This window comes from Chelonia mydas, chromosome 10, assembly GCF_015237465.2.
Source record: "Chelonia mydas isolate rCheMyd1 chromosome 10, rCheMyd1.pri.v2, whole genome shotgun sequence".
NCBI lineage: Eukaryota > Metazoa > Chordata > Testudines > Cheloniidae > Chelonia > Chelonia mydas.
In genome coordinates this window covers 3,395,772-3,417,820 of record NC_051250.2, presented here as the reverse complement: position 1 = coordinate 3,417,820, position 22,049 = coordinate 3,395,772, and the positions used below count along the sequence as shown (strand labels likewise).

At 60.0% G+C, this 22,049-nt stretch overlaps 1 protein-coding gene across 2 annotated transcripts in view; it reads right to left on the bottom strand.

Moving 5' to 3' along the window:
- Positions 1-740: 740 nt before the first annotated feature.
- The window catches only part of CASKIN1 (CASK interacting protein 1), a 166,358-nt gene continuing 145,049 nt past the window's right edge, over positions 741-22,049 (bottom strand). For both annotated transcript variants that reach the window (XM_043524006.1, XM_037911428.2), the window contains 7 exons: positions 21,708-21,805; positions 18,991-19,101; positions 16,961-17,062; positions 15,870-16,008; positions 10,169-12,361; positions 8,256-8,649; positions 741-6,367 (listed from right to left, as the gene is read on the bottom strand). In XM_043524006.1, the coding sequence (XP_043379941.1) occupies positions 6,271-6,367; positions 8,256-8,649; positions 10,169-12,361; positions 15,870-16,008; positions 16,961-17,062; positions 18,991-19,101; positions 21,708-21,805 (3,134 nt within the window). In that variant the 3' untranslated portion in view covers positions 741-6,270. The remainder of the gene's footprint in view (positions 6,368-8,255; positions 8,650-10,168; positions 12,362-15,869; positions 16,009-16,960; positions 17,063-18,990; positions 19,102-21,707; positions 21,806-22,049) is intronic.

Below are 22,049 nucleotides of genomic sequence, written 5' to 3'. Positions count from 1 at the left end.
CACTGAATGCATCCGATGAAGTGAGCTGTAGCTCACAAAAGTTTATGCTCAAATAAATTTGTTCGTCTCTAAGATGCCACAAGTACTCCTTTTCTTTTTGCGGCTACAGACTAACACGGCTGCTACTCTGAAAAGGGTCAAGTTTAGCATTAAAAGCCTTAAAGTGTCCTGCTGGAGCCAGAGCCATGGGAAAGGGTGTAAACTCAGCCCCAGCTCCCTTACCCCGTGCCAAAGAAATTTACCTCGTCTGGGCCAGACCAACGCTTCGAACCCTGGGAACGCCAATGGTGAATACAGTGTAGCCAAGGGACAAAGCCCCCAAGCTACAGGACCAGCTCTTGCAGTTCTGCTCAGGGAAGTTCCATTTCCACCCTAATTTGCCAATTTGCAAAAGGTGCCGGCATTCTGGGTGCTCGAACTGAGCCGGGCAGCAGCTCGGCTGGGGATTTCACACCCTGGGGCCCTGGGAGGCCCAGGCGCTGCGAAGCAAGCAGGGACGGTTTGGTGTAATTGTCCCGCAGTGCGCTGACATCATGTCAGTCCCCAGGTCCACAGGTGGCTGCTCCAGCTTTCCGTGCTACTTGGCCACCCCTATGCTCCTGGGTAGGTTAGGTACGCCTGCTCCTCCACGCCATAGCCACTTCTGCCAGGGTTGTAGCACAACACCCACACCCCTTCCTGGCCGCAGGCCCATTAACTACAGCAGCCAGGCCTAGCGAAACAAGAGCAGCACCCACCTGGAGTTTTCTGACATTTATTGAGAGCCGATGGCAGTAACTGCAGTCAGTCAAGCATACCACTGCCACATGCCTGACAAAAAATTACAGTATGAGTCAGTCCATCGCAGGGGACCAGAAGGACATATACACACACTGTACAACCTGGTGCTTTAGGAATTGTCTGTAATTTTTTTTGGTTGGTGTTAACTCCCAACAATAAAAATAACACTTGTCTCTTTTACAATTAAGGTTGATAAGGTTGGTTTTTTTCCTTTAAATATTTGTTGCCAGACTTTTTATAGGAGCAAACGTCTTCAAAGCACCACGAGCCATTTAATATTCAGAATAGTCAGAATAATATAGGTGGAACCGAAGCACAGAAGAGCAGGGAAAAGCACCAAGATGCATAGCTTTGACAGAATGGGAATACAATACAGATTCCATAACTTAATCATAAAAAATATATATATATGTATATATCCATCATGGAGAGCTTCATGGATTTTTTTTAAGATACATTTTTTTTTCTTTACAACAGATAGTTCTAGGCTTTTTTTTTTTTTAAAGAAATTTCAAAGTTGTGCCAAACACATCTGGATCAGCAAACACAATGGGGGAGAGAGAGCGAGAGAGAGAGAGAGAAAGCAGTTTGTACTGCTCAGAAAAAAATTACATCGACACGTTGTTTTGAAACCACAAGCAAAATGCATTCATCAGAATTCAAGCGATAAACCAGACTCCAAATCCTGTTTATACATGAATATACAGCTGTGTATTCTCAAGAATACGCGCGCGCACACACACACACACATTCACACACATTAAAAAAAAATTAAAAAACAACCCTGAAGACACCTAAGAAAAATAAAACAACCTCCAGATCAGAGTTAACAAAAACCTTCATGAAACAAGGCACATCCTTTGAGTTTCTTAAACTGTGTAAAAATAAAGGAAGAACACTGAATTCCAACAGAAAAACAAACCAAAAGCTGTTTGCACAGACCTTCTAAGGAGATAAAAGGTATCTTATGCTTGTGCTACTCTTAATATGATCTTGCCACAAAGACATAGAGCTTATTGTAATCTAATAGATTTTCTCAAGCTAAAATCCAGTTCTCTTGATTTTTTTAAAACTTTTATTATATAATTGACACTATTTTTAATATTTTAAATATATATTTGTTAAAGTTTATTCCTTTTTTTAATTTCTGGGGGAAAATATCTGTCTTAAATCTTTTTTTCCCAATAAATTAATACTTCTTTATATAGCTTATTATTTTTTCATCCCTTATCACCCTCCACAGAAAGAGTTTTTGTTCCCCAACTAGGAAGCGTTCATAACACTTCACTGCAGCAGGGCATTGTCCTAAATACAGGCCTCGCTCAGCCATGCCCACCACTGCTCTGCTTGCTTCGGCTAAGGCCCTCTGTCCTCTGCAATGAGCTCAGCGCATGTAAGAAACCTACCGGGATATAGAGGAAGCTAACAACCCTCTTGGACCAGGAGGCTCAAGCCAGAAACAAAGGAGCTGAACCCATGGGCTGGTCTGAATTCCTCTAGCCCGATTTTGGGTCCCCAAGGTCATTGGATTGACAAAGGAGCAGACATATCGGGATGTGGCGGGGGAAATCGCTGGCACTTGCAAGAAGCAGGGAAGCCGATCCCAGCCCCCTCACTCATACATGGCCCCGCTGACATCCTTGGGCCCACGCCTGCAAGGAATAGCTACCTACCTGGGTACAGGCTGCAGGATGGGAGGCCTTGTAACTGGAGCCCTTGTAGACAGGAAATGCTGGTCTGTCAAGAGTTTGGAGGAAAAGCCCTGACAACACATCAGCTGCTCGGCCTCGTCCCTGTTGGCCAACCTCAGCTTGAGCCCAACGAACAGCCCCACGGCTGTTAGTTCTGGTCCGGGCGTCACCCCTGCTTGTTCAGACGCAGCAAGGGGCAGGGAGGAGGGAGCCAGGTTACAGAAATGGGGCAGGACATTGAGGCTTTAGAAACCGATAAGCAATTTGGGATTTCTCAGACATGCCCCAGTCCCTTGGGCCAGCATCGCAGCGCACGGCTCACCAGCCCCTTGGAGACTTGAAAAGGGACTGGACATTTCTAGGGGGATCCAGCAGAGCCGGAGTTAGCATAACTAACGGCAACACACATATGGGCAGGGACATTAAATCTCCTGCTTCAGGGCTGTAGCCAAATGCTGATGGGTAGGGCTTGTCTCCATGGCACTGCGGTGCAAGCCCGAGGGGTGTGAATGGTTGAGCACTCTGCCCCATGTAGACCCGCTGGCATGAACTAAAAGGTACATAGTGAATCGTAACATAACGGCCACGCTGGGTCAGACCAATGGTCCATCCAGCCCAGTGTCCTGTCTTCCGGCAATGACCGGCACCAGATGGCTCAGAGTGATCCATCCCCTGCTGTCCAGCCATCGAAGGACCAGTCCTCCATGAACTGATCTAATACTTTTTTGAACCCAGTTATACTTTGGCTTCACCCACCCCCTGGCAATGAGTTCCGCAGGTTAACTGTGCATTGTGTGAAGAAATACATCCTTCCGTTTGTATCAAACCTACTGCCTATTAATTTCATCTCCACAATTCACACCCCTGGCAAAGGCACAGGAGTGCCCTGCAGACAAGCCCTAAGAGACCAGGAGGAGGCCTAATGAGAGCCGAGGGGAATTATCCTACACCTGCCACTGCGGCATTCTTACACCCACCTCGCTGCATCTGGAACTGGTCCCTCTCTGAGAAGGGACACTGGGCTAGCAGAAGCCTGGCTGGAGCCAGTCAGGCACGCCCATGGGCCTGGACTGGAAACTGGCAGCGCATTTCTAGGGAGTGCGGCTCCCTCCCGGGGCTCGGCTCCCCACGGACGGCGGGGTGTTCAGAACACAGCCTGGAGCAGTGGGATTAACCAGCAGGGTGCAGCGCCCTGCTCCATCAGTCAGTGGCCCAGGGAGGAACTGTCTGCCACGCCTGTCATTCCAGCAGGGCTTAGCCGTGCTACGGGGTTATACGCGTGTTAGCTACTGCGGCTCTCCAAGGTCATGCTCTGACACAAGCTGGTCTCCCTGAGGGAAGGCAGGGCTGGGGCGCAGGGTGGGGGGGCCGAGTGAGCCCCAGTAACAGAGGGGTACCAGGAAATGCTGCTGGCATTGGGACTGACTGGGACAAGGAAAGGGATTTGCTCCCTGAGCTCCCTCTGCTCCAGGGGCATTAGCGCTGCCCCAGCAGTGCCCTCTGGCCCGGTGGGGGGTAGGAGGAGCAGCACCGGAGCAGTGAGGCCTGACCGGCCACTTGGGAATCCAACACTAGGGACTCCTGTATTGTGCTCATATGAGGGGTGTCCCGCCCCAGCGCTGCAGCCCCATCCCCCTCCTCGCCACGCAGCTCCCCCGGATCTGGCCCTGGCGGTCGCCTGCCTCGCATGGGCCGCACCCCACCAGCAGAACCCACTGGGCAGAGCGCTGGGGGCCCCATGGCCTGGCTCAGGCTGTCCGTGTCTCTAAGGCGGAGAAACCTCAGGCTGGCTTCCCTTTGCCATCGCTGAGTTGTCTGCTGATGCCCCCAGCAGACCCCACAGAGCCACCCTCTCGTATCCCCCTTGCAGCCCCTCACCTCCCACGGCAGCCGGGGACCAGGCTGACACAGCGCCCTGCTAGAGATGGATGAGAGCCCTGTGCGCCGCTCACTAGGCAATGCTCCTCTAACAGCAGCAAAGCTCCCGGGGGCTTGGGCTCTTCAGGGCCTGCAGGGCAGGCCTGGGGGGTCTGTTCAAGGCGGGGCTCTTGGCCGCTGTGGTAGGGGACGGAGCAGTGAAATGGGAGTCAGCCTGGCCCATGGTTTGCCGATGCCCCAGCCCTGCATGGGTAGAGCCTGGCTCTGAATACCCACAGCCTGGCGCCCATGCCCCTCAGAGAGCTGACAAGCCCCCAGGCTCCTGCCATCAGAGCCCCTTCCCTCCCAGCCCCTGCCCTCAAGCAGCATCTGCAGGAGGGTTCTCCCCCCGCCCCCCACCCAGCACAATATTCCGGCTCCTCCTGGCTGAGAGCCCCACCACTGCTCACCCCCTCCACGGCCCAGCTCACACTGTCCCCAAAGGGTGAGGCCCAGATCCCCAGTGGCACCAAATCCCCCGCAGCCCCACTGCTCCGGGGACACCACCCTGTTGGGGCCGAACACATGCAAGCATCCCTTTCCATGGAATCCGCCCTCCGAGGCCCCCAGCCCGCTGCCACGGGCTTCCACAGAGCACAACCAGGCCCCCGGCGGCCAGCGAGCCTGGGACTGGCTGTCGCTCCCGCAGAGGAGCGGGGTGAGGACGGACATTAAAGGCTGAACAGTCCAAGTCAAGGACAAAGTCTTTGGAAGCCAAGCGGTTGTGAGTGGAGAAAGGGGCAAGGTGATGGGGCTGTGCTCAGATTTCCAACAGCCCTTTCTGTGCAGTGAAAGCCACCCAGGAACCATCCCCTCGGGCAGCCGCCAGGAGCCGCCCCCCAGCAGGGAGCGGCATGTGGGAGGGAGGGGGCTATTTGCTATATTTTTGTTTTCTTGTCATAACACTGTCTCGAGCATGCAAACCTACAAAGCTTTCTCATGGCGCAGAGCGCTGCTTCCGCGGCAAGACGGCCCCCAAAATAACCAGAACACAGAAAAAAAAAAAAAAATTTTAAAAATGAAAGAGCTAATTGGTCAAACCGGACTTGTCACCAGAACGACGTCTCACGGTCACAGCTTCTCAGCACCAGGAAAGAACAAACAAACACCTTCCGAGTAAAACAAAGCATGCAGCTAATCGAACGCCAGCGGGCAAGCACCCACCCTGGCACCCACAGCGGGCGGCCCCGGCCCACCACTCCTAGCGTCTCCCAACATCAGCAGACGGGGGCATGGGAACGCAGACGGCGGCACACGGGATAATGGCGGTGCTTGGGTGAGAAACGATAGCAACACGGCGTCACCGGAACGAGAGTCTAACCCAAACCGAATGGGGAGGAAAGCAGATGGATCAATACTGACTTGGGCCACGTTTGGCTACACACAGAACTGTCACATCTGGGAGTCCAGAGAGAGAGAGAGGACGGTCGGTTCAAACTAAAAAAGGTGGAAGTCCAGCTCAACGGCACAACCGGATCAGAACCGTTCTCGCTGGGATGTCGGGTTTGGCCCGGAGGGGCGAGTCAGGGGACGAGCCCCACCCCACGGGGTTCTCGGCCTGGCAGTTGGGTGTAGACAGCATCACGGGCGCCTTTATCCCACGGTCGCTTGCTACTTAGGTAGGAAATAAAACATAACAGGGCTTCTTGTTTTTTTGCTTCTGCACACCCACTCCCGCCGAAAGCCTGCCCCGAGCGCCGCGGGCCGCGGTCTGTGTGAGCACAATCCTGAGGTAATCTTTTCTTCTTTGTGCAAACCCCGAAGGATGGGCTGTTCGCCGAGGGGGGACAGGCTGTACAGGGAGGGGGGCTGGGAGTCAGTGGATCGTTGTGCCCTTGTACCCACGGTAAATCCTGAGGTTAGCTGGGGTTCTCCTCGGGCCTCATTCCAGCATGGCGTCCAGCTGGTCGGCCAGGTCGTCGAACATGCTGCCGATGTCGTCCAGAATGCTGACTGTGCTCTTCGCTTCCGCGGCGGTGCTGCGGGTGCAGAAAGCATCCGTTAGCATCACTGCGGGGGGGGCGGGGGGTCTGCGCCCCACAGGACCGCCCACAGCTGATGTGGGTCTCGCCCGGAGGGCAGGGGCAGCGGGCACGTGGGGGCGGGAGGGGTGTCACACTGAGCAGTGGAGTAACTTTCCACCCGAACTGCAGGGAGGGGACACAGGCCCTCAGAGCCCAGCAAGCCCCTCCACCCCCCCGGCCCCGGCAAGGTAACTTCCCTCCTGTCCCCCCATCTGTACAGTTCTGCTCCTCAAACACCCCTCCCCAAACACTCCTCACCCCACCCAGGGTGCCTCTCAATCCAGGGTTCCGCCCCATGCCCCCTGTGGCTGTGTCCCACCCCAACGCTCCTTCATAAGGGCCCCCTCAAGCCTGGATCTCCCCAAGAACCCCCCAATACTGACCCCTGCCCCTCCCCAAGCCTGTGTCCCTCTTCCAGCTCCCCTTGGGTCCCCCTCAGAACTGAGCCTCCTTCCTGGGGGGAACAAGGGGCTGGAGCCACAAGGCAGAGCTGGGCTCTTTCTCCCCTCCTAGCCGGGCTCCCCTCGCTCTGCCCTGTGGGGCAGTTGGGGGGTCTCAGCCAGCTCCATGAGGAGGGGGCCATGGAGCAGCCCCTAGAAGCATTGTCCTTCAAAACGTGAAAGGGGGGTAACCTGGGGAGGGGGGCAAGAGCAGGACAGTTTGTATCTATTAACGCACACGTCCTTAAAGAACCTGGAACTGACCCCAGCCGTCCTGCAGGCTTGTCGGCATGGGAGATTTTCCAGTTATACCAGTATAACTCCACCGGTACAGCTAAACCCCAACAGTTATCCTGGAATAACCCACTCTGTTCCAGTACAAGGGCTTGTCGACACTAGAAACCCTACAGCTGTTTCACTGCAGTGCTTCAGTGTAGACCGATGGGAGGGTCCGCCTCCCCGAGCGGCCGTAGCTAGGTCGACCTAGTGCTGTCTTCACAGGGACTTGGATTTTTCCACCCTCCCAGTGACTCTGCTTGGCCGATCCTAAGAGTAGGTTTTCTCAGCTTAGTTTAAATCATTTCCCGAGCAACATAAGCTAAACTGGAAATAGGTCCTCTTGCACCAGAATAAGAGCCTCCACCCAGGGAGTTATACCGGTATAACTGCAGGGCTCTGAATTCACACCCCACCTTATTGCGCTATCACTTCCCTAGGTGTATGTGCCCTGCATCTCACCATTCGTTCAGGGCCTAGCAATCAGCTGTGAAACCCACTGGCAGAGGGCGCATCCCCAACCCCTCTGGGAGCAGGGCCACGTAGAAGATAACAGCCTTCTACTGCTACCGGTTATTTGTTAGCTTACCTGACCAAGGCCTGCTGACGACCCATGTGGAGGGTCAATACGGTTTTATTTAATACGGTATTTAAACCTAGGGAAATTACCTAAAAACCCCTCCTTTACAAGCACGTGAAGGCCTGCAAAGCTAAGCACTGGTGGTACCTGAATTAAGGTTGTCGGCACTAAGTGCCGTCACACTGGGCCCTGTAGAAGGGAGCCCCCGCCCTGAGGAACTTAGAAAGACTGACCCAGCAGAGACCAGACTCACCGGGAGACCCACAGGAATGGGGACAGCTGAGCCTTGTCTACACTAGGTGAGAAGGGGCTTTTTCCAGTGGAGCTAGTCTGGCTCAGCAAACAGCCCCGCCTGACAGCAACAGGGAGTACCGTATCCCAGAAGCATGAGGAGCAACAGCCCTTGCACCCACGGACTCTTTTCCTAATTGCCCTGCTGGACTCTTGACCCCGACACTGTCCAGCAGCAGTGAGTCCCAAAGGTCGGCGCCCCTCACAAAAAAGGCATAGCCCCGTGGGCATGCGCAAGAGGGAGCGGGATCCTTACTCTGCTGCCTGCCCATCCTCCTGCTTGATCTTCTCCTCCACAGCCTGCAGGGCAGCCGCCAGCGAGGCGCTGGTCTCCTCCAGCTTCTGGTGTGCCATCTCGGGGCTGGCGCTCTCCGTCGAGGGCCCGGCGATGGAGGAGCGCGGCGGCTTGACAGGCACCTGCTGGGGCTGCCCGCCGGGCGATAGGGGCTTGGCGGGGCTCGAGCAGAGCGAAGGCGGTGTGCTTGAAGGCTTGATCGTCGTGGTGAGCTGCTTGGCAGGGGATGGGGTGGGCGTGGAGCCTGCGCTCACTGACTGGATGGCGGCGTGGAGCTTGGGGGGCTTGGGTGCCGTCGGGGGTGGTGGGGGCTTGGGCGACACCGGGGGTGGGGTGCCGTGGACTCGCTTCACCTCTGCAGGAGAGAAGAGAGGAGAGGGACTGTGAGGGTCATAGCCATTGCTGTTAATATGGGGAGGCTGGGATTGGGGGGGGATCACCCGTGCTCTGGGTAAGAGGGGCTGGATGAGGGGGGTCGCCCCTGCCCTGGGCGAGGGGGGCTGGGATCGGGGGGAAGGGGTCACCCCAGCTCTGGGTGAGAGGGGCTGGGTGAGGGGGGTCGCCCCTGCCCTGGGCGAGGGGGGCTGGGATCGGGGGGAGGGGGTCACCCCAGCTCTGGGTGAGAGGGGCTGGATGAGGGGGGTCGCCCCTGCCCTGGGCGAGGGGGGCTGAGATCAGGAGAGGGGGTCACCCCTGCTCTGGTTAAGAGGGGCTGGGTGAGGGGGGTCGCCCCTGCCCTGTAGGGGGGCTGGGATCGGGGGGAGGGGGTCACCCCAGCTCTGGGTGAGAGGGGCTGGATGAGGGGGGTCGCCCCTGCCCTGGGCGAGGAGGGCTGAGATCGGGGGAGGGGGTCACCCCTGCTCTGGTTAAGAGGGGCTGGGTGAGGGGGGTCGCCCCTGCCCTGTAGGGGGGCACACTAATGGCAGCCAGCATCAGACCTTTGGGAGGCTTCCCCACAGTCAGCAGCAGAGCCCAGAATAGAACCCAGGAGTCCTGGGCCCCCGCTTAAGGATGGCCCACCCCACAGTTAACCTCAATCAATATAAAACCCAGCCACTTCATGGGCTGATGAATTTTCAATACAATCCAGCTCAAGAAGCAGGCAGCCAGCGGCTGAGCCACCCTGACTCAGCTTGGGGGTGGCCACTGGGAGCTGCGGGCGGCCGGCCGTGCAAATGCAAACAAACTGTCTGGCAGCCCGCCAGTGGATTACCCTGACAGGCTGATTGCGGCCCACGGGCCACAGGTTGCCCACCACTGCCACAGAGGCTTGTACTCCTAGCTCCAGAGCTCCTACGGTTGGTCCCCATACGTGCCCCTCTAGGACTCCAGTGATGCCCCACCCCCCTCCCAAGAGCGTTAGGAACGATGGGGCTGGCTGATGGCTGGGACAAGCCGCCGAACGCTGCCCAGAATTCCAGCGGCTGTTCCCAGGGGGGTCTTTTCACTTCCCCACTCCCCCGGACGGGGTGATGCGCAGCAGCTGCTGGCCGTGACCCGGGACCCAGCCCAGCTGGGCAGGACTGGGGGGAAGACACCGCATCCAGTAGAGGCTGGCTGGAGGAAGGATGCAAGTGAGACTGGAAGCTCTCACCTGACGCAGGCCAAGGGGATTAAACCCGAAACGCTCTCAGCAGACGCTTGGCTGGCACAGAGCCTCCCATCCCCTCGCACTCCGCTGCTGCTGTAGGGACCACGAGGCAGGGCCCTGCGCCTGCACCACCTGGGTTTGCCTTAGCGCTCTCCCAGGCCAGAGCGAACCGACTCTGACCCCGCTCAGCTTGCGGGCTCTCAGGAGCGGAGCTGAGGGCCGGGGGAGCAGAGCCTGCGTCCTTCCGGACTCCTGCCAGCCCCCTCGGCAGAACACCACCTACCTGGGCTGCCGGGGCTGGGGATCGGCGCCTTTTTGGAAGTGGGTGTGGGCGGCCCGGGGACCTTCTGTGCTTGTGGGGTTAACACGGGCTTGGGAGAGACCGGTGGCTTGAAGGGCTTTTTGGGCTCCCCGCCCACACCCTGCGGGGCATGCTCCAGCCTGTCCTGCCTGTCGCCTGCGGCAGGGCCCTGCGGGGCTGTCTCTGCACCGCTCATCTCAGACGTCGGCCTCCGCTTGATTGTGCCGGTGCCGTTCTGGTAGACGGAGAGGGGGGCCGGCTCCAGCCCCTGCTCCTTGTCTTTGGACTTGGGCCGTCGCTTGACCGTGTCCGACTCGGTCAGGATGAACTTGACACTGTCCTGCTGGCTCTGTTTGGCCCGGATCCTCCTCTTGAGTGTGGCGCTGGCCTCCACCTTAGCCAGGTCCCCGTGCCGGTGAGCAGGTGACAGCCCCTCCCCTGCCTCGCCCTTGGCCAGCCCCATCTGCCGGGGCCGCTGCTTGATGGTCAGGTTCCCTTCCTCGGCGAAGGGGATGTTCTCGGCTGAGCTGTTCTGGGGGGAGCCCCCGTGCTCTGCCCGCAGCCGCTCCACCGGGCCGCCGTCCTTGCCCGTGTCTGACCTGATGCTGTCGGAGCGCTCCCTGCGGGCGGCCGCGATGAGGCCGGTCACGGGGCCGCTGATGGTCCTGCGCCGGTTCACCACCTCCCCGTCCAGGCCAATGGCGTCTTTGTGCTTCACAGTGGCCAGGACGGCGGCCACGCGGGAATGCTCCGGGCTGGCCAGGTGCATGGCGCCAGCAGGGTGCAGGTAATAGCCTTCGGGTCCCTTCCCTCCTCCTCCTGCGAGAGGCTTCTGCAAGGCCAAGCCCCGGGCGCCCCCGCCAATAGAGGACATCTCCAGCATGGCCGCGATGCTCTTGACGCTACCCGCGCTGCCCGTGTCCACGCTGCCCCCAAAGTCGCTCGCGCGCCGTTGCTCCCGGTAACTCTCCTGTGCCTCCTCATCCTCCCCGCCGGGCACGTCCCCTTCCCCCTCCTTGGTGAAGTCGTCGGCCATGTTGGTGCTGGAGATGGCGGAGCTGGAGCGCTTGGGCGGTGGCGGGGGAGGCCCCTTCTTCTTGGGCCTGACGGCAAAGGACTGGCTGCGGTTGACGTTCTTGTCTCCGCCCGACTGCGCCCGCACCGAATGGCTCCTGCCCACCCGCCGCTGCACCGTGGCATAGGGCCCGGCGTCCGGCACCAGCAGCTCGTCCCGCTCCTGCTCGCTGTCGGACATGGCGTAGCGGTTCAGGCTGTGCGCGCGCTTCTTCGGCCTGCCCAGCTCCTCCTCTGCCTCCCCGCTCTGCGGCGGCAGGCACAGCACGGGCACCGAGACTGGCAGGACTGGGACTCCTTGTGCCACGGGGCCCGGCGGGTGCCCGGCGAGGCCTTCGCCCTCCACGGGCTGTGGCATGACGTAGGCAAAGCCCCTGTGGGTGGGGGACTGAGGCAGGGACCTGGGCGACATGGGGCGGTCGGCCTGCTGGAGGAGCTGCGGCGTGGGCTTGACCTTGGCCGTGGCGTGGGGCACGGTGAGCGTCTGGGGCGAGGACGGCCGCGGCTTGGTGGGCGTCTGCGGTGGGGTGAAGCGCCCTCCGGCTGGGGGGAATGACTGCCTGGGCTTGCCTGGCACCGGGGGCACGCTGGCTCTCTTGACGGTGTGCCCATGCCGCACGGGCCTGACCTCCTTGGGCATGCTGGGAGGCCCCTCCTTCACCTCCTCCGTCAGGTACTCCTGGCTCTTGGAAATGGCTGCGCTCGGCCCCTTGGGCCCATCCCCCAGCAGCTCCTGGGAGCTGCTTATGTGCTTCGCCCGGCCGCTCAGGCTGTTCTCATGCACGTGCCTGGAGGGGGGACCCCGGTAGCCTGCCCCGTCCCGGATATGTGCCACGTGGTTCGCCTGCTTCTCCTGGCCCTCGGGTGCCTCGCCCGTACCCGTGAGGGCCACCTGCAGCTCGTTGCTCAGCTCGCTGTCCTGGAAGGTGGTCATCTTGGGAGACTGGCACTCGGCGCTCTCCTGCTGGGGGGACTCGATGGCCAGCACGTCCAGAGACTGGGGTGCCTTCTTCTTCAGGGTCCCCGACTCATACTTGATGTACTCGGCCTTCTGGATTTCTGCCAGCTTCTTTACCGCCAGCATCAGCTTCTTCTGGTGGCCTGCAAGGGGGGAGGGGACACATGGCACAAGGGGGCATTAACCAACGGGGAGCGACTCGTCCCACCAGCAAACCCAGAGACCCTGGTGCTGGCCCATGGATCGTGACGCTCGTTGCCCCGGGACGGCTGTCTCAGCCCAACCCAACCATGCCCACGCCCTGACTGAGCGCTCGTCTCCCACCGAGCATCGGTGGGGCCTTTGCAGTTTAACCGGGGCTGTGTATTTTAGGGTGTTTTAACTAAAAGGAGGTTTCCAGGTTAGAGACACATTGGGGGGCCCTGACTGGTGTCAGCCGAGTTCTCTGGAGTTACACTGATGACATGAATGCAGGATTTGACCCAGATGGCCCCCGATGAAAGACTCCTTATCATGAAACCAGAAATGATTTCGCAGGAACCTAGGGACTGCCACAGTAAATCAGACCCATGGTCCATCTCCCCCAGTATCCTGTGTCTGGCTGCTTCAGAGCGAGGTGCAGGGACCCCCCGCAGGACTGGATGTGGGATAACCTGCCCCCCACACTAGGTCTCATCCTGGACTCTAACAGGCGGCGTTTGGCTAAAGCCCTGAAGCAGGAGGTTTAATGTCCCGGACAACAGCTGAGTTAGCCTTAGCTATCCCAGCTTTGGCTCTTCCTGTTCTGCACAGACATGCCTGTCCCTTCCGGGGTCTCACCCTTCCCCTTTACAGTCCTCAGGCACAGCCCCGCTCTGCTGCAGGGAGGGGTTCTCAAAGGAGCCTCAGGGAGTTAGGCACATCAGTCCTACTGATTTAGGCCCGTGCGCCCAACTCCTTTAAGCTCCTTTGACAATCCTACCCTCCCAGCAGCCCGTTTCGGTCAGCACAGCACAGGGGTTCTCCTGGAAGCCAGGCTGCCCCTCCTAGGTCCTGGAACAGCTGGTTCCCACTGACCCTGACCTTGGGGCTGGATTTGAGCCAACACTTCCAGCCCTTTAACTGTTTTGTTTGTTTCCTGGCTGCGTGGGGAATATTCCTACTGGGAATGACTGCACAGCACCCAGTGGCTAGGCAGGGGGAGACCTGGGACAAAGCAACAACCCCTTAACTAAAGCAACTGGCGGTTCTGGTGAGCAGGGAGGCAGCCAACCACGGGGGCCCTTGACAGGAGAATCTCTCCCAGCAGGAGGGGAGGCTGATGGGTTTTCTAGCTCCCATCTGAGCTTACAGAGCAGCCATTAGCTAGCCTCTCAATCTCCGGGAGCTACAAAAGCACACTATCTCCTGGGAGCAGACATTGCTCCTTTACGTGCTCCAAGTGCCATTTGCCGTTATGAATCCTGATCTCTCCTCCACTCAAGCCATTCCCACTGCGAGAGGGCCCCGGCGTCTCTCCTCACCCACAAATGCATCTCGGCTGCCTTGCTCAGGTTTTTCGTTCTTGGCCTCGGCCGTCCCATCACCACGCAGGTGCAAAGTGTAGCGATCCGTCCAGAGCCAGCCAGGACCAGAGACCGCGCTTACTCCAGACGCATCGCTACCTTCTTTCCTAAACCTGAGGTTACTTGCATGAATATGTCAAAAACCTGGAGATTGACTCAGGGACTTAACCCACCGCCAATTTCCATTAACAACCAACTGCACCTGCTCTCTACACCGGTGGCTTTAATGTCACCTTTAACACTAGAGAACCCACCACTTCCCTAGGTCGTTTGCGCGACTGGTTAATCACCCTCACTGTGCCTTATTTCTAATGGGAACTTGCCTGGCTTCCGGCCACTGGTCCTTGCTCTGCCTTTCTCTGCTAAATTGAAGGCCCCTTGGCAGCCGGTATATTCTCCCTGTGAAGACACTGAGCTGACACTATAATCAAGTCACCTCTTGACCGTCCTGCTGTAAGCTAGAGATCGAGCTCTTTGAGTCTCTCTCACTGTTGGGCATTCTCTCCACCCCACCAATCAGTTTTGTGGCTTTTTTCGGCCCCCTCTCCAATTGGTCAACACCCTTTTTTAAATTGGGGGCACCCGACCTGGCCGCAGCATGCCAAGATCAGTCCCACCAACGCCGCACATGGGGTAAAATCACCTCCCTGCTCCTACTCACTGCTCCCACGTTTCTCCAGTCAAACGTCACAACAGCCCGTTTGGCCATGGCATCGCACTGGGAGCTCGCATGGCGTGGCTTGTGCGTTATCTAGGAGCCAGCAGTGTACGATCTGGGGCGTGTCTTCATGGGGAAATTGACCAGCCTTGCCATAGCGGTGTAAATACATGGCTACACAGCTCTGGGCCAAGTTCCCCCAGAGCCGCTTCGCTGACTTCAATGGAATTGTGCCCATGCTGCACTGGGATGTCGGCCAAGTCGACAGGGTGCATGTGGTAACCAAGATACAAGGGCACCTGTCTGTTCCTCCCTCTGCAGCAATGGGCCCAATTCTCCAGGTGCCCTGGAGGCACAGCACACACACTGCAATAACATCCACCATCCCCGGTCTTCACGGGACATTTGTGTTCCGACCGGGCACCTCTCGCGGACACGGGCAGCTGGGGCAGGGAAGGAATCGGTCACCGCATGCAGAAATGTCAGGCTGCCCAGGTAACCGCAATGAGACGGGTGATTCCTGCATGTCGCTGGAGCTGCAGGCCACTCCTGATTCATGGCACCGGGAGCAGTGAAGCACAAGGCCCCCAGGAGGTCTGGAGACAGCGCTTGGGAGGAAGCCAAACCTAGGGAACGACCTTACATAGCCAAGCAGGACGGTGCTGTGAGCCCTGCAGCTGCTCTAATAGATAGCCTGGCCCTGCTTTGGACGCTGAAGGCTTTGGGTGTGAAGCAAGGTACAGCACACCAGGGGTAAACAGAGCACAGCACAGGGTGGGAGAGGCGAGGCCTAGGTGCACCCCAGGGTGCCACAGCATCCTCTGAGCCTAGCTTCTGGCATGAGAATCCCCTCTCCACCTCGGGGAGCCTTCCAGCCCAGGGCAGTGCTGACATCATGGCAGACCTGCCCTGTCACAGGCGCCATCGGGCCGAGCCGGCCCGTCCAGTCCCAAATGCCCAGGACGTTGCTGGGCACGTCCCTGGGACAAAGGCTCTGACCAAGACAGAGGCCTAGGACGGGGGTAGCGGGCAGGGGGCTGCAGGGCACCAGCAGAGCGGTGCGGTGAGAGCCCAGCTTTGGGATCACAAGGGGCTGTGGATCAGAACTGAGCAGCGTGCAGTGGGCAGGACCGGAACACGACAGATGTGGGGCTGCCCAGGACAGCCTGGGCAGAGCTGGGGGGGGGGGGGCCTCAGGACTGAGATGGGGGCATGTTCCCTGTACGGTGCTGAGCCCAGACACAGTCAATGGGAGCTGAGGGTGCGCCCTTCATGTCCCTTTACAGCCAGCGGCAGAGCGGCGCCTGCCCATGGTGCATTGCGCAGTCTGTCGGTGCCCACAGGCATTACAGCTCTGCCGCTTTCGCCTCCTGGCCAGGAGGATGCCACGAAGATCTGCCACCCTATGCAGCGGGCGCTGCCCCGTGCCAATGCCCGGCCCCACGTTACCCAGCTTCGTGATCCCGATCTCCTGCAGATCCTCCCACGTGATGTCCGTGATGAAGTCGATGTTCTCGTAGCCATTCTCCACCAGGACTTTGTAGTACTGGGCCAGGCCGATCATGGAGAGCCAGAGAGCCAGGTTGGCCTACAGGGGCAGGAGGCAAAGGGAGAACGGTGCTTTGGCCCTGACCCAACACCATTTAAAGGGACAGAGTGGGGGTAATACCTATGCCATGGCCTGGTATTAACGCCCCTCCCTTCCCCCGAGGTTAATGCAGCCGAGAGCTTTATAATCCACCCAATGACGTTCCTGCCCCTGGGGCCCGAGTCTCCTGTCCATCCGTGTGCACCAGCACCACGTGCCAGCGTTCAGGTCTGCGCACCCGCCTTGCCCTGCTGGGAACCGCGCCCAAGGTGCCAGGCAGTGGCAAATCGGGCCCCTGGCTTCTCAGGATACCCTGAGCCAAAGGCACATGACAGCAGCGAATTGGGCCCAGCTAGCTCAGCCTCACTGCAGGAGCCTGCCTGGGCTCTGTTCTCCAGCACGTTGTTCAGTCTAGTCCACCCCTTCCCATGGGAGAGGACTGCACAGCAATGGAGGTCTCACCAAGAGGGGGTTTCCTCAGACTGCCTAAATTCCCTTGGCATCCCGATCAACCCAGCACCCCGGAGCCATTTCCCGGGGTCCCCTCCAGGACAGGGCACCCAGACCTGTGCTCAGAGCTCGGGGGAGATCCAGGCAGAGCTCCTCTCTTGGGTGGACAGCATTCCCTGCTCTCTGGGAGAGGACTGGAACCTCCGAATGCGCCAGGAGAGGGCCCTTCTCACGCTGCACTGGGACGCTGTCCCAAACAAAACAGGCTGCAACACGGGGGCCAATCCCCACATGGCAAGGAGATGGGGTCCAGGGCCTCACCTATCTCCAGCAGTTAAAGAGCGACAGGCCATCTCAGGGTAGGAGAGGCGAGGCCTAGCTACACCCCGGGAGGGTTAGCCTGGCGACCCCATGCCTCATAGGGAAACCTGCCAATAGGGCAAAGCTGACAGGCAGGGAGCGTTCCAAGGTCCATTACCGGGGAGAGCTGGGGGAGCCTTACCGGCTTGTACTCCGGAAGCCACTCGGGGATATTCAGGCTGTTGATCTCCGAAGTGATCTTCTTCCTGTGTCCAGGTTTCGTCACGCCAATGGCTGTGAGGTCCTAGGGCACAGAAAGACACCCGTCACCTTCACGGCACAAGCAGGGCCTAGCCGCTCAGCACTGGCAGCCCCCACAGAAGATCGCAGGCTGTCAGCTGCCGCAGGCCTCCTCTCCGTTACAAGGGGCGTGGGAGCAGGCTCGGAAGGGCGAGGTTTTTATCGGTAAATGGCGATTTTGCCGTACACCCAAACCCACAAAAATACTACCAGTGACCCCCATGGAGAGCGGCAGACAGGAGAAGTGAGAACAATGCGGCTTGAGAACTCGTTAGAGTGCAAGGCTAATGACTTTGTGCATGTGGACATGCGACATGTCGGCGTTTTAACAGTGACAAAGTTTTAACTTTTTGAGTCTCAACAGCTATCGTCATTCTATAATTATGGTCTGAGCCCCTCCCGCATTGCCTGACCCCCGACCCAATAACTCCCCCCAACTGCAAAAACTTAAAATCAATACAAATGAAAAAGTGCTCCACAATAAACATTGAGCTTTCCGTGGAGATGAGAAACAAATCCAAATGGCATTCTCCTAGTGCGAAGGAAGGCTCTGGCTTGGCAAAGCCAAGGGCTCGCTCTGCAGGGCAGAGATTGCGTGCGTGTGTGTGCATACACTCACCACACCCAGCGCAGAGGGGCCCCACCCACAAGAGGCAGTTGCACTGCTAGGAATGAATGAATGGAGTCCCGTGGCATTCCCCCAGCAGGGAGGCTGTGAGCCTGGGGAGGTGATGCTGTGCCCCTCACACACCACATGCCAGGGGACTCCGGCTGGAAGGGCAGAGTTCAGCCATCCTTTGGAGCCAGGACACACACCGTCAGCCTCTCTAAAGCCGCTCTAGGTCCGGAGACCAGGGGAGAAGGGGCTAGTTCCCTTGCTCCCGTGTTCGCAGAGCAGGCTGAGGGGTCCCCGCCCAGTCACCCCGCTGGGATCATGCCCCCGGTTCTGGCAAGAATGGGGAAAAGCCCCCAGAGCTGCGGCTGGAGCAGCCCTGCCACGTGCCATCCCACATCGCCAGGCTGCTCGGGGAGTGTGGCGGGGCTGGGAGCCTCAGGATGGAGCTTGGGCCCAGCAGCTCAGAGCTGTCCTCAGGGCCAGTCCCAGCCCACCCCACCAGCAGCTCACGGGGGCCCCAGCCTGGCGCCCGGCAGCTTGGGACAAGTCCCACTGAATGCTCCTCCAAGCTCAGTGGGACGCCGCTGGGCTGCGATCAACCCCAGCGTGAGCTGTGGGAACTCAGCGTCTCGGAGAGGCCCGGAGCGTCCCCTGTGAGAGCGCCCAGAGCCCACGGACTCTGTGACCACCCAGCCCCCAGCCCCAGGGCTCGCCAGGGGCTGGTAATGCTGCTGGAGCAGGGCTACCCCAGGGGGTTGGTCCGGGGCACCAGCCCCCCATGCAGAGCCGCCCTTGGCCCCTCCCAGCACTCCCCACACTCCAGCTCCCCGCCTGGCCACAGGTGTGTGCAGAGGGGGGAAGGGGAGAGACATGGGCCTGTCCCAGCAGCTCTGGGGGGCTAAAGCCCGAAGAGGGGATCTTAACTCGTCTGCAAAGATGGTAGCTCAGCCTGGATTTGCCCATGAGCGCCGCACCTGCCCCAGCCCCTGCACAGCTCCCAGCCCCCGGTACCACTCAGCCGGGTCTGGAATGATCCCCTTTCCCTTTGACCGTCTAGAACGCCGGGAGCCAGCAAAGCTGGGCATGCCGCCCACGAGCGCCGCGACTCGCCGTTCGATCCAGGCCCTACGTCCCACCCCACATCGCAGAGCCACGGCAGCTCAGGGCAGGGGCCTCCCAGCCCCTCCTCCACCCTTCACCTAAGGGAGGTATGCGTGCTCTCTGGGCCCGATCCCGTGCCACTGCCAGGAGAGCTCAAGGGGAGCAGGATCGGGCCCCTCGCCCTTCAGCTCCCCCCGGCTCCCGGCCACCCTCACCTCTGGGGTCATCCGGCTGATGGTGGGGATGTCGTACCCGGCGTTGATGAAGTTGGCCGCGTACAGCTGCAGCTGGAACTTGCAGAGCCACTGGTACACGGCCTCGGCGCTCTGGGGGCGAGACAGAACGGGGGTCACCGGCGCTGCCAAGCAAGCCCAGGCTGTGCCGTGGACACGGCAGCATGCGCACTCAGTGCCAACCCAGGCTGCGCCCAGCCAATCCTCGTACAGGGAGGAGAGCCCTCCCTGGCCCCAAGCAGTCGGGGGTTGGCCCCACTCCGCCACCCCAGGGGCTGCCCCCCTAGACCCAGCAGTTGCGGGAGAGGGAGCTGCAGTCAGGCAAAGCCCAGAAGCTCCTGGCCGTAACCCCCACGGGTAGGAGAGGCAAGAGCCCAGCCACCTGCAGGATTTAGCAGGGAATCTGAGTCTGTGAGTCTGAGTCTGTGAGGGGCATATGGAAGAGGGGCAGGAGCCTGGGGAACTCCCTGGGACATGAAGGAGCCTGTAGGAGATTTTCCAGATGGTCCCCTTCTGCCCTGGGGCCCCACAGCAGGAGGCAGGCGAGTCATTCACCCCATCACCAGCCCCAAGCATCACCCCACCAGGGAGACAGACCGAGCAGCATTCCCTCCCCCCAGCACGGAGAGGCCCTTCCAAACCCCGCAGTTCCCCAGTGCGCCCGAGGTCCCTGCCCGCCCACGCGCTCTCTGCACCCCGTCGCGCCAGGCTCCTGGCAGCCTGCTCGTTTGCAGCGGGCAGCGCCCCGCCGCCCCGGGGAGCTGTGAGCCGCAGCTCGCAGCGCAATGAGGGAGGCTGTCTGAGGTGCTCAGCCAACGTGCGACTCTCGCCCTGGGCGCCCGGAAGGTTGTTCCGGGGCAGGGACCCCGCCATGCCACTGCCGAGATGTGACGGCTGAGCCGAGGGCTGCAGACAACGGAGCCCAGCGCGCGGCAAGCTCAGGCTCCGGAGAGCGGAGACGCAGCCAGCCCATGGCGTCCCCCTGCCCCGCGCAGAGCCAGCCCCGACCCCCACCTGCACTCCCTCACTGAGAGCTGCTCGCAGGGCAATGGCACCGAGGGCCCACTTCCTCTCCAGAGCCCCCCGCGCTGTGAGCAATGGGTCCAACGGCCCCCCTCCCCACAACACCAGAACCTCTCGAGCTGCCAAAGGGGCAGACGTAGGGATTGGGGAGCAGAATTGCTGGGCTGGGGGAAGGGCAGATGTGGGGCTGGGCACATAATGAATGAGAATGTGGGGCTGGGGAGAAGCTGGGCTCTCTGCACCCCCAGACGGCGATTGGTAAAGGTCTGTGTGATTTGAACTGAGTTGGACGCCCCAGAGAGAGCCCATATCCCAGCATTGGACACACCTGGGAGAGGGGGCAGTGCTGCGACCCCCCCACACCCCGTGGGGGTGGCGACGGGGGGGCGGGAAATCAGACGACAGACCCCAACACAATATAATTTTGCAATCTCATGATCTGTGTCATTTCGGGGTTGGCCACGCTGCATGGATCTGCGTGGTGACCCCTGACCTCAGTGGGGTCACCTGTGCGGGGCAGCGTGCAGGACCGGGACGGGGGAGCCACTGCCTTTAATAATAAATAACTCCCAGGTGAGCGTCAACAACAAGCCACTCTCCTGCAACACCCAAACCGCACCTGGGCGGCCACCAAACTGCACGTGAGCTCAAGTGGGGAGAACGCAGCGGGAGCGGCCCCCGGGACCTCGGCTTCTTGCAGCCCTCACTAGCTCCCGCTGCACCGTTCCCCAGCTGAGGCCACGGTCCCGGGCCTGGGCTGCAGAGAGACGACCCTGCCTCCAGGAAAAGGGAGGGGGCGAACGCTGGGCAAGTACAGGCCCTGCCTCGGAAACTTAAGGAGGGGGAGAATCCCAGGGAGTAGAACTCCCTCAACGCAGCGGCCCCTGCAGGCAGCGGGGCTAAGGCAGGCTCCCTACCTGCCCTGGCTCCGCACAGCTCCCGGAAGCGACCGGCATGTCCAGTAGGAGCAGGGGCGGCCGGGGGGGTCTCTGCGCACTGCCCCCGCCCTGAATGCCGACTCTGCAGCTCCCATTGGCCGGGAACCGCGGCCAATGGGAGCTGCGGGGGAGGCACCTGCAGGCAGGGGCAGGGCACAGAGCCACCTGGCCGCCTCTGAGCCTAGGAGCTGGACATGCCGGTCGCTTCCGGGAGCCGCCTGAGGTAAGCGTCGCCTGCACCCCGCACACACCCCAACCCTGTCCCAGCCCGGTCAAAGTGAGTGAGGGTGGGGGAGAGCGAGTGATGGGGGAGGGGGGATGTAGTGAGCGGGGGTGTGGCCTCAGAGAAGGGGCGGGGCAGGGGCGGGGCCTTGGGAAAGGGGCGGGCAGGAGCTGGGCAAGGCTGTTCAGGTTTATGCGATTAGAAAGTTGGCCACCCTATGCAGGCGGCGGGACAGAGCGAGCGCCTCAGCGCCCTCCTCGGAGGGCAGGGGCAGCTCTCTCCACCACTCGCCGGAAAAGGGATGACTGATCGCTAAAATCGAGCTGCCTCTGAGCCAGGACAAGCCGGCCCATCGTTGCTGGACGGGGCCAGGGCGAGCTGAGCTGTGACTCTGGGCTGCCAGTCCCTTCCCTCGCACCGAGCAAGCCTGGCAGGTGGGCGCTGCTTCTTTTTAAAGGCCCGTTCCCCCTTCCGGCTGGATTCAATCAGCTGCCAGGTGGTTCCCGCCTTCTTACCTTCCCTTCTGACATTGGCTCTATCTTCTTCAGCTGCTGCTCAGCGGGTGGCTGCCCGGCGTAGGCAGAGCTGGCCAGGCTCTGAGTCCGAGAAGAACCTGTTGCAAAGCAGCCAAAGGGAGCGATCAGAGCAGCTGGGAACGCTGCACTGGCAGGCCCTGCAGAGGCCTCGCAGGATGTAGACATTAAAGACCCCACGGCACTTCTGCCTGGGGTGTTAGCCTGGGGGTCCTGGCCCCAGGGCAGTGCGGGTGGCCCAGTTCCCCTGTAGGTCCAACTGGATGAGGAACACTCTCTCTCACTTGTCCTAAATTGATGTCCAGTGTTGCTGCCAAGCTCCTC